Source organism: Rattus norvegicus, chromosome 18 (genome assembly GCF_036323735.1).
Source record: "Rattus norvegicus strain BN/NHsdMcwi chromosome 18, GRCr8, whole genome shotgun sequence".
NCBI classification, from domain to species: Eukaryota; Metazoa; Chordata; class Mammalia; order Rodentia; family Muridae; genus Rattus; species Rattus norvegicus.
The window spans coordinates 36121416-36134002 of record NC_086036.1 but is presented as its reverse complement, the minus strand read 5'-3'; the positions used below and the strand labels follow the sequence as shown (position 1 = coordinate 36134002).

Below are 12587 nucleotides of genomic sequence, written 5' to 3'. Positions count from 1 at the left end.
ACTTAAGTAATACACAGCAGATAAAGAGAGAAATGGTGGAGAGGACAAAAACAGGAATGTAAGAATAGCAGAAAGGGAAGAATAGAAAGCATGTTCGAGTTCCACATGTCTGTTCATCCATTCAGAACTACAGAGGAGACAAACAAGATCTTTGACTTCACCAACAGATAAGAAAACCAAAGCTCAGGAAGGGAGGAGGCTTTCCCAAAACCTGAGAGGATGTTGGGAATCAGTTAACTTGCTTTTCCTGGCAGAATTTAGGTCCAATCTTACCTGCCCTTTTTCCTACCTAGGTAACATTTTCCCCAGCCTGGAGGCCAACAAAGTCAATCAATAACCAGAGATACCTATTATAGGGCACAGTGGGTGGAGTATGTATTACCATCTGCCTATATGACCACTCCTCAGTTTCTGAAGAGAAGCACCCTGCACAGTTCGTCTGAGTTTTGGACCTAGGTCTACAACCATGAAGGTAGCAATTATCTTTCTTCTCAGTGCTTTGGCCCTGCTCAGTTTAGCAGGTAGGTGGGTTTACATATTCTTCAAAAATAAGTAAAACAGTTTGACCCGTTCCTTTTTAACTCTTTTTAAATTTTTTGTAAATTTAGGTAGTCTGGCTAACTGATGCCAATTGAGTTGTATAACGAAGTGTTTCTCGTGAAAATTACAGGGGTAAGGGGAATAGTTACTGCTAATACAAACTAGACAATAAGCTCCTGTAAGATGTCCCCAGAGATAGTCATGGCTTGCTCTAAGACAAGGCTGCTACTTCATTATGGATATGGTGATGAAGAAAGGGTTTTGATCTAGAATACCCTTTTAACTGTAGAAATGGCTACTGAACTATGTAAATACAATGCCGATTTACAAAACTTAAATACTTATAAACTTGCATAAAACAGATAGCAATGACAGACACTTAGTTTGCAGAAAACTCCTATTTCGAGTGATTAAAGGTTTCATATTTGATCTGTAAAATGTTTAGAGAGAAACATCCTATTTGATCAGAGGACAGATCTCTAAACTTGCCATGAGAATGTTGGGAGATGGTTCTGAATCAGAGGTCAGTTTGCTTTTTGTAACTGGCATTACTTAACAGTTTCACCTCTGTCACTCACTGGACAGAGATTTTGACAAGTGCTTCACTAAGAAGTGGAAGACCCCTGCTTATTGTTTCAGATAAATATTTATGGAAGCATGGGCCCCTTTGCCCACCTCATTCCTAATAATTAATACAACTAGACCTTTAATGAGCACCTGCTCATCTATTTTTAGCCTCATTTATATTCTAGAACCAAGGGGATCCCAAAAGCTGCATCTTCTTTGATGAGTCTCAGAGATCTTTCACTTCCCTCAGAGATCACTGACTGAAAATTAAGTTTAAAAAAACGTTTCTACTTTAGGTGCTATCAGATTAGATTTCCTTCCCCTGGAAAACTCATGCACATTCACAGTTACTATCTACTTTAAAAAAACAAAAACAAAAACAACTTTTTGAGATTATAATGTAGTTACAAAATTTCTCCTTACCATTCTTTCTTCCACCCCCCACCATTTACCTCCTAGCTCTGGGTCAAATTCAGTTTTCTTTAATTGTTGTTACATATGTGTATATGTATCATATGTATTGATGTCTGCAAGACTTGTTTTCTGAAGAATGAATTGACTCTTTTCTGAATTACATAATGCATGAAATACAAGTTTAAAATAAGGTCAGATGGTATAATACACCTGTGGGAAAAAGGTGTTTGAGAACTTGTGTTAAGTTGTCAGAAAAGTCCTATTTTTAACTTTGTTTAGGAAAGAAACTTAATTACACCAGAAGACCTGATGGCTATTTCCCACACTGCCACCAATATCCTGAGGTACAGATAGTTATAATTCTCTGCTTGTGAGATGAAAATTCTATTGGGTACAGAAAGATCATTGATGTGCATGCCAAAGGTATCTGAATAGTTAGTAGTGCCTACACCTTTCAAATTCTGAGTAGATTACTTTCTCTTTTTTTTGATATTTTTATGTACATTTCAAATGATATTCCCTTTCATGGTTTCCTGTCCATAAGCCCCCTATTCCATCCCTCCTCCCTCTTCTTCTATGAGGTGTTCTCCCTCCCCAATCATCCCCGCTTCCTGCCTACCTGCCTTGACCTTCCCCTGCACTGTGGGATCCAGCTTTGGCAGGATCAAGGGCTTCTCCTCCCATTGGTGTCCAACAAGTCCATTCTCCACTACATATGCAGTTGTAGAAATGGATCTGTCCATGTGTTCACTTTGGTAGTGGTTTAGTCCCTGGGAGCTCTGGTTGGTTGATATTGTTCTTATGGGGTTGCAAGCCCCCTCAGCTCCTTCAGTCCTTTCTCTAACTCTTCCAATGGAGACCCTGTTCTCAGTTCAATGGTTTGCTGCTAGCTTTTGCCTCTGTATTTCTCATGCTCTGGCTGAGCCTCTGAGAACACAGCTATATCAGGCTCCTGTCAGCATGCACTTTCCTTCATCAATATTGTCTAGGTTTGGTGGGTATCTATATCTCTATCTATCTATCTATCTATCTATCTATCTATCTATCTATCTATCTACTGATCCCCAGGTGGGGCAGGCTCTGAATGGTCATTCCTTCAGGCTGTGCTCCAAACTTCATCTTTATATCTCCTCTTATAATTTTCCTCCTTTTAGAAAGGACTGAAGCATTTCTATTCTCAAGGAAATAAATCAAATTTCCAGAAATGCCAAATTGAAATACTCAGTAATGGTAAAATTCTTACTTAATTATTTTCAAGATCTTAGCAGGCAGAGAGTGAAGAAAACTCATTTGGTGTCCTTGAAAGTCCATGTAAATGAAAGGGTTGGGAAGTGGACAGTGCAAGCAGAGGCATCATATGATAACTATATTTTTTGACATCTAACAACAAGTCTGGCTTCTTTATTTGGGATCCAGGTTGATGTTTGATTTATGTTTTCTAGGTAACCCTCCAGCTGAGGTGAATGGAAAAACGGTAAAGACAATTTTATAATTTATTGTAACTTATAATCTCATTGGGAGAGGTTGAGAGATGGTTTCTCTATGTAGTCCTCATTCCCCTGGACCTCACTCTGTAGACAAGGCTGCCATCAAACTCACAGAGATCTGCCTGCCTCCGCCTCTGCCTCTGCTTCTGCTGGGATCAAAGAAAGACACACACCATGGCCACCCAGCTACTTTATAATTTCTTATTTCTCCAATTTCCTATACAAACTGAAATTATTTGAAATAGTAAAAATACAGTCAAAATCTGAGTATGCATGGTTGTACACACTTGCAATCCAAAGTACTTGGGAGCCTGGGTTATAAATTAGGTTTGAGGTCCATTTGGACTACACAGTAAAACCTTGACAGCAAAATAGGGGCGGTAGCGGTGGAGTGGGGGACATACACTCTAGCAGTTAGGGTTTTGGTAACTCAAGTCAGGATTTAGGGTTCAACTGGTAGGGAACCTTGGCTGCTAAATACAAGATTCATAGTACTTCACCAATCTACTTAGTGCTGTGTTGAAACACCAGCCCACTGATGCCCTCTGTAATTGTCTACTTCCTTCCGAAAAGGATATTTTTATACGTATGCTAGGGTTGGCTGGTGGGACAAGCAATTTAAGTGGAAAACTTTTGTGTTCATTCCAAGTATGCCTTAGTCCTGACTTGAACATGTTGGTTTTCATTGCTTCTAGTTCTCAAAGTAGACTAGAGGAGGAAAAGGCCCTCATCTAACTGGTGCTAAAATTCAAGTTTATAGTGAATAAGTCATTAAATCTGGCACCATTAGAAGACAAATCAAGTTCTCCAATTACTGATCCATGAAGAATAAAAGTTAGCAACCAGTCATGATGTCCTGGTAATGCCCAGGAACTGAGACTTTGACTTTAAGTCAATTCATCTCTTAGTGAATCTTCCCTTGAAGAAGAGTATAACGATAACATTTCAAGGCCTTTTAAGGATAGATCAATAAATGGATAACTGACAGTTTTGATTAAAGGGTGAGACTTTTCCAATAGAACAATACATAAAAATAAGACAGAGACTTATAAGAGGTGTTTAGTGAGAATCAGATTTTACTGGAAAACACAAACCAAGAACTCCAAGCACAGACGCCGTCTAGAATGACTACTCTGTCAGCAGCTGGCATTATCTTCCTCCTCTTATCCAACCTCCCCAGAGCATCATGTCTTAAGCAGGGAAATGATGCTTTTTCCTAAATGAATCAACTGAAATGAAGGAAGGAACTACTACACCCATGAAGTCATACAACTAGAAAAGGACCGTAACTTGACTTTAACTCAGCTTTTCTAATTTCAGGGCAGAGTTATTTCTATTGCAGTTGTTGTTCTTTAATACAACACCCAGTGTCATTATCCTTAATATTTGATTATAAAACCAAATGCTAAGAAATGATAGAAAATGACTCCTTAATTCTGTGTTTAGCCTAATTGCCCTAAGCAAATTATGGGATGTCCCAGGATTTATGACCCTGTGTGTGGGACTAACGGAATTACTTACCCCAGTGAATGCAGTCTGTGCTTTGAAAACAGGTGAGCATAAAGTTTATTTTTTTTCTTTTTTTAAAATTTTTTTAATCTTTTTAAAATTTTTTTCCATCTTTATTAACTTGGGTATTTCTTATTTACATTTCAGTTGTTATTCCCTTTCCCAATTTCCAGGCCAACATCCCCCTAAGCTCTCCCCCTCCCCTCCCCCTCCCTATTGCTGATCCCCTCCCCATCCTTCCCCCATTGCCCCCCTCCCCCCAACAATCACTTTCACTGGGAGTTCAGTCTTGGCAGGACCAAGGGCTTCCACTTCCACTGGTGCTCTTACTAGTCTATTCATTGCTACCTATGAGGTCAGAGTCCAGGATCAGTCCATGTATAGTCTTTGGGTAGTGACTTAGTCCCTGGAAGCTCTGGTTGCTTGGCATTGTTGTTCATATGGGGTATTGAGCCCCTTCAAGCTTTTTCAGTCCTTTCTCTGATTCCTTCAACGGGGTCCCTTTCTCAGTTCAGTGGTTTGCTGCTGGCATTCACCTATGTATTTGCTGTATTCTGGCTGTGTCTCTCAGGAGAGATTTACATCTGGTTCCTGTCAGCCTGCACTTCTTTGTTTCATGCATCTTATCTAGTTTGGTGCCTGTGTATATATGGGCCACATGTGGGGCAGGCTCTGAGTGGGTGTTCCTTCTGCCTCCGTTCTATACTTTGCCTCCCTATTCCCTCTCAAGGGTATTCTTGTTCCCCTTTTAAAGAAGGAGTGAAGCATTCGCATTTTGGTCATTCTTCTTGAGTTTCATGTGTTCTGTGCATCTAGGGTAATTCGAGCATTTGGGCTAATATCCACTTATCAATGAGTGCATACCAAGTGTGTTTTTCTGTGATTGGGTTACCTTACTCGGGATGATAGTTTCCAGTTCCATCCATTTGCCTATGAATTTCATAAACTCATTGTTTTTGATAGCTGAGTAGTATTCCATTGTGTAGATGTACCACATTTTCTGTATCCATTCCTCTGTTGAAGGACATCTGGGTTCTTTCCAGCTTCTGGCTATTCTAAATAAGGCTGCTATGAACATAGTGAGCATGTGTCTTTGTTATATGTTGGGGCATTTTTGGGGTATATGCCCAAGAGAGCTATAGCTGGGTCCTCAGGTAGCTCAATGTCCAATTTTCTGAGGAACCTCCGGACTGATTTCCAGAATGGTTGTACCAGTCTGCAATCCCACCAACAATGGAGGAGTGTTCTTCTTTCTCCACATCCTTCCCAGCATCTGCTGTCAGTTGAGGTTTTGATCTTAGCCATTCTGACTGGTGTGAAGTGGAATCTTAGGGTTGTTTTGATTTGCATTTTCCTTATGACTAAAGATGTTGAACATTTCTTTAGGTGTTCCTCAGCCATTTGGCATTCCTCAACTGTGAATTCCTTCTTTAGCTCTGAACCCCAGTTTTTGATAGGGTTATTTGTCTCCCTGCAGTCTACCTTCTTGAGTTCTTTGTATATTTTGGATATAAGTCCTCTATCAGTTGTAGGATTGGTAAAGATCTTTTCCCAATCTGTTGGTTGCCGTTTTGACATAACCAGAGTGTCCTTTTCCTTACAGAAGCTTTGTAGTTTATGAGATCCCATTTGTCGAATCTTGATCTTAGAGCATAAGTCATTGGTATTTTGTTCAGGAAATTTTCTCCAGTGCCCATGTGTTCGAGGTTCTTCCCCACTCATTCTTCTATTATTTGAGTGTATGTGGCATGATGTGGAGGTCCTTGATCCTTGATCCACTTGGAATTAAGCTTTGTACAGTGTGATAAGAATGGATTGATCTGCATTCTTCTACAGGCTGACCTCCAGTTGAACCAGCACCATTTTCTGAAAATGCTATCTTTTTTCCATTGGATGGTTTTGGCTCCTTTGTCAAAAATCAAGTGACCATAGGTGTGTGGGTTCATTTCTGGGTCTTCAATTCTATTCCATTGGTCTATCTGTCTGTCTCTGTACCAATACCATCCAGTTTTTATCACTATTGCTCTGTAATACTGCTTGAGTTCAGGGATAGTGGTTCTCCCGGAAGTCCTTTTATTGTTGAGGATAGTTTTAGCTATCCTGGGATTTTGTTATTCCAGATGAATTTGCAAATTGTTCTGTCTAACTCTGTGAAGAATTGGGTTGGAATTTTGATGGGGATTGCATTGAATCTGTAGATCGCTTTTGGTAAAGTGGCCATTTTTACTATATTAATCCTGCCAACCCATGACCTTGGGAGACCTTTCCATCTTCTGAGATCTTCAAATTCTTTCTTCAGAGGCTTGAAGTTCATATCATACAGATCGTTCATTTGCTTGGTTAAAGTCACACCAAGGTATTTTATATCATTTGGGACTATAATGAATGGTGTCATTTCCCTAATTTCTTTCTCGACTTGTTTCTCTTTTGTGTAGAGGAAGGCTACTGATTTATTTCAGTTAATTTTATACCCAGCCACTTTGCTGAAGCTGTTTGTCCTGTTTAGTAGTTTTCTGGTGGAACTTCTGGGATCACTTAAGTAAACAATCATATCGTCTGCAAATTGTGATATTTTGACTTCTTCCTTTCCAATCTGTATCCCCTTGATCTCCTTTTGTTGTCTGATTGCTCTGGCTAGGACTTCAAGAATTATATTGAATAAGTAAGGAGAGAGTGGACAGCCTTGTGTATTCCCTGATTTTAGCAGGATTGCTTCAAATTTCTCTCCATTTAGATTAATATTAGCTACTCGTTTGCTGTATATTGCTTTTACTGTGTTTTACTTTTATCATTAGAATTTCATATGTTATCATCTTAAAGGCTAGGTCAAAAAATGGAACATTCTTTTTGCAAATTTAGTATGATAATATAATTTAAAATTGCTTGAATGATAAAAGCCCTGTTTTTTTCAAGCAATCCTTGATACTGTAGATTTTCAAAAAGCCTATACATACAAAATTCCTTTAACCTGAAAAAAAAAACCAAAGAAACCAAAAATAGATCAGTTCTTGACAATAGCAGAAATTGCATTTTCTAATGCACCCCAAAATTAGCAAGTATGGTTTATAAAGTTTTAGGCAACAAGATTTTATTACATTTCCATTCATAGTTTATGTGAGCTAGTCTCAATAAAGTTAAATTTTCTGAATTATTTAATGTTGGAGAACAGGAATCAGACTCAGAGTGCTGGGTCAAACAGATGCGTCACGATTTTTCTCTGACAGCGTGACTGAGTAGTTGCTGTATGCCAGGCATTATGCTAGGCCTTCCCTGTTTCCTGTGTGGCTGTTACAAAATACAAACAAACAAAAACAAACAAATGAACAAACAAAACACTCATGAGCACAAGTAATCCCTTCTTGTGAATTGTGGCAATTGCCAACAAACAGAGTGTTACATTACCAAAGCAAAGGTTTATCTAAGTGAGAGGGCCAAGGAAGGCTTAATGAAAAGAATGTCATTTAAACCAGGCTACGAATTTTAATCAAAAAACAGAGATCCCAAAAGTGAAAGAAAACACTTAGATTTTCTAGAATTGACTCCATGTTAAAGACTTCAGCTTAGGGTCTATACATTTCAGTATTCCTCAGCATAAATATCTCATTTGTAATGCAAACTCTCCTCAAGGATGACTCTAAATGATTTCAGAAGTCTCTGAGTTTGTCCAGGATTGTAGATATTTTAAACTGCGAACAGTAGGTATTCGACTGTATGATGACTGTGTATCCAGTGTCTAAAAGGTATTGGACACGATAGGACAAGCATGTTTCTTTCACACTCCAGGCTCAGGCAAAAGAAACATGAACTCCAAACCAGTTTGTTCAGTCACCTGACCACCTGGCCCAATGGTTCAGGGAGTTGGGAGGAGCAGGTAAACATTTTGGAAACAGCACAGTTGAAACCATTTGTTAATTTTCTCATGACACATGTTGTTGACATTAAGGTCAAGCATCATTATTTCCATTCACAGGGAACAGGAGGGCCTCACAACACCCTGGGGACTTGTGAAATGTTCAAGTGTGAGGTCTAAAGTCCAAAGGCCTCTATTTGAGTGAAGCATTTGGAAAACACAAGCAAAATGCTGAACACGCATTCCTCTGACCGTTGAACCTATTTTTGCAGTTCACACTTTGCATTCTTTCAAATTTCTGTAGATGTAAGAAGCACATTCAACTGTCTGCACATGCAACATTTACACTGTGTTGTAAAGTAACACTTGGGTCTAGAGATGAGTTTGGCTTTCTCAAACATAAGAGGCATTCTAAGGTTTCTATTGTGTTTTTGTTTCTATTGCTCATTAAAAGTCCAACTGGGAGCCCACCCCTGATACTACCTGGAGGCCCAAGATGCAGAGGTTAAATAGTCCAGAGACCTGAGATAGAGTCAAAAACAATTGGGAAAAAGTCAATAAAATGATTCCTAGTATTACTCTGCTGTAGTTGCAAACAGGAGGCTAGCATACTTGCCATCAGATATGCTGACACAAACCCACAGCCAAACATTAGGTAGAACTTGGGGAAAGGGGTTAAAAAGGATTGTCAGAGCCAAGACGTCAAGGACACCATAAAAAAACCCCACAGAATCAACTAAGCTGGGCAGCAGATAGGGGCTGGCAGGGACTGAACAGCTCCATCCAGGAGCCTGTGTGGGACTGACCTAGGCCGTCTGCATATGTTACAGCTATGTAGTGTGGTCTTCTTGTGAGAGTCCTAACAATGAGAGAGTAGGGGCTGTTGTTGACTCTCTTGTTAGCTTCTGGGATACTTTTCTTCATACTGGGTTGCTTCATCCAGCCTCAATACAAGAAAGGTGCCTACTCCTACTGCAATGTGCTATCCCGTGTTTGTGTGGTGATCCACGGAAGGCGTGCCTTTTTCTTTTTCTTTTCTTTATCTTTTTAATTAATTAATATAATTAAAATTTTTTCTTATTCACTTTACATGCTGCTCACTGTACCTTCCCAGTTACCTTCTCCTACAATACTTTCCCCAGCCACTTCTCCTCTGAGAAGGTATCCCCAGACTCTAGGTGGCTAAGGACTCCCATTGAGGCCACACAAGTCAGCCCAGCTATAAGAACATATCCTACCTACAGGGAACGAACCCCTTTGGGACAGTTCCTGCTCCAGTAGTTTGGGACCCACAGGAAGACCAACCTGCACATCTGCTACATATGTGCTGGGAGGCCTAGGTTCAGCTTACATATGTTCTTTGGTTGGTGGTTCAAACTATGAAAGGCCCAAGGTCCCGGTTAGTTGACTCTGTGGGTCTTCCTGTGGAGTTCTTATCCCCCTCTGGCCTGCAATCTTTCCTCTTATTCTTCCAGAAGAGTGTCCAATATCTACCCACTCTTTGGCGGTGGGTGTCTGTTTCTGTCTGAGTCATCTGGATGGAACCTCTCAGAGGACAACTTCCTTCTGTCTGCATGCTAACAGAGAATCATTAGTAGTATCAGATACTGGTGTTGCTCATGGGATGAGTCTCAAGTAGGGCCAGTTATTTGTTTTACATTCTCTCTGTCTCTGCTCTCTCCCCCATGACTGCACTTTTGTAGACAGGATAAATTTTGGTTGGATGTTTTGTAGGTGGGTTGGTGTCTCTATCACTGCACTGGGATTCCTGCCTGGCTACCTGAAGAAGGTGGGCTCTTCCAGCTCCATATATAGTGAGTCACAGATACGGTCACTCACATTGACTCTTGGGCATGTCCCTTATTCCATGTCTTTATCTTTTCCTGGAGATAACACCCCCATACCTCACCCCCATCAATTACAGATTTCCTTTCATTTTCCTGGGCAGCTAGTCATCTCTCCTGTCCTTCTGTGCAGCTGTTCTGAACCCCCTTTCACCCCCCATTCTCTCTCCCTCCTACTCCCCTCCTTCCATCTGCCTTTTATTACTATTTTATTCCCCCTTCTAAGTGAGATTCAAGCTTCCTCTCTTGGGCCACCCTTCTTGTTTAGCTTCTTTGTGTCTGTGGAGTGTAACATAGAACCTATGTATAATGGCTAATATCCACTTCTGAATAGAAATGGGAGGAGGAGAGTGGATGGACATGACCAGAGAAGAGTGTCTTGGAGGAGCGGAAGGAAGGGAAACCGCAGTCAGTCAGGATCTACAATTAATGATATTTTTTAAAGTTTTCTATACAAACAAAAAATGGACTTAGTTGTGTTCATACATTTGTGCACACACACATAACAATAGTCAACAAGGACAAAGAAGTAATCAATTTGAAAGTGAATAGGTTATGAAGAGTTAAGATGGAGGAACCTTGGAGCATGAAGAAAGAAAAGGGAGAAGTGGTGTGACTACATTTTAATTAAAATGCTAATTTTTGTAAGTTGTACAAAAACTACCTATGTTATAACTATTACTAGAGCCAGGATCTGACCCTAACTATTGGGGTTTGTGATACTCTGAAAACACCAAACAGGGCTTTCTTATACTCGGCCCCATAATTATCAGGAGTTGCCAGGTTTATTAGGTAGGAATATTACATGCCTTCTGTGCTTTCTTAGAGAAACTGTCAATAATTCTTTTCTATAGAAAAACAACTACTGAAAGAACATTCTGTGATACTGAGAAATGTTTTCTGTCGGTATGGACTGATACATGACTAGTGGTCATTGACTCTTAAACACAGATAGTACACTGAAACATTGAAGTTTAAATACTGTTAAATTTTAAAGATTAAACAACTAAATATGGCTACTGGGCAGAGTGTACCAAAGTGAACAGCACAGCTATGGATAACACGCTTAAGTACATGAAGTGGAAATTGGCATTATCATAAGTTAACCTTGATGTTAAAATAAAGGATCAATGGACCTAAAAAAGGTATCTGTGAATATAGATGAGTATTACATCTTCTTCAGCAATAAATAGAAATGTGTTGCTTGCCAGTATGGTCAAGGAAACAATTACTAAAGAGAATTCTAGAATAAGTCTCGGAACTAAGGAATAATTTCAGAATTGAAAGGACTTTCAGGTTTTGTGAGAGAGGTTTTGTCAAGGTAACTTGGGAATGGCAGAGAAAATTTGGTCTAAAGAAGAAGACCTTGGTACTGCATGCTGTTATGGGAATCAAGATTGCCTGAGAGAATCAAGCCCCCTTCTTCTAAGCTGAAAGGTTAAACAGCAGGAAAGTCCTGCCATAGACTGGACCACAGCTAAGATCGCCACCTGGTCAATAGTGCGCAGCATCAGTAGTAAAGGAAGCAGAGGTGGATTTGAGATTCATTTCAAGGGTTCCCAGTAACACTCCACTAGTTCTGTAAACAATAATGACCTATACATTTTCTACTCTGTTGTATTCCATGAGGGCATAGTAAAAAGCAATAGATAATCAATGAATAAATGAATGAATAAATGGATTAGAAAAAGAGAGAGCAGAACAAATTATAAACCACTCTTTTTTTTCCTCCATCTTTATTAAATCGGGTACTTCTTTTTACGTTTCAATTGTTATTCCCTTCCCGGTTTCCAAGCCAACATCCCCCTAACCCCTCTTCCTCCCCTTCTATATGGGTGTTCCCCTTCCCAGCCTCCCCTCATTACCGCCCTCCCCGCAACAATCACATTCACTGGGGGTTCAGTCTTGGCAGGACCAAGGTAAGCCAATCTTTTAAAGGCAGAAATATTTTTAAGCTGCATTGCTATTCTCCCATAGTCATTTATTTGTTATGATGAACTTCAAGCTGACTCTTAATTTATTTTCCTTCAATCTCTTCTGCAGGAAATTCGGAACATCTATCCACATTCAGAGGAGAGGGACTTGCTGAATGTCCTGATTTTGAAATCTTTTAGGGCTACCATAATGTTTAGCAAGAAGGTTTGCTGAATAAATGCATCTGAACATATTTTGTTCTTCCCAAAGCTTTTGCTCAAAGGCATATATGAGTATATTGAGAATAGGGATCTGAGAAGAAAACCAGAGTAGAGCAAGCTTTACCAATTAGTTCTTCATGCTCATACTATCAAAAATTGCAGATGATGACAACACATAGTTGAGCATGAACATGTGTAATGAATAGAGTTTGGGTTAGGATGAAGAAGGTAGCCTATGCTG

General features: G+C 39.8%; 1 protein-coding gene across 1 annotated transcript; it reads left to right on the top strand.

The window, feature by feature from the left end:
- Positions 1-406: 406 nt before the first annotated feature.
- Spink1 (serine peptidase inhibitor, Kazal type 1) lies at positions 407-12377 on the top strand. Its single transcript, NM_012674.2, has 4 exons — positions 407-521; positions 2964-2995; positions 4455-4561; positions 12255-12377. The coding sequence occupies exons 1-4, from the start codon at positions 467-469 to the stop codon at positions 12298-12300; spliced, it is 240 nt and encodes a 79-aa protein (NP_036806.1). The 5' UTR covers positions 407-466; the 3' UTR covers positions 12301-12377.
- Positions 12378-12587: the final 210 nt, after the last annotated feature.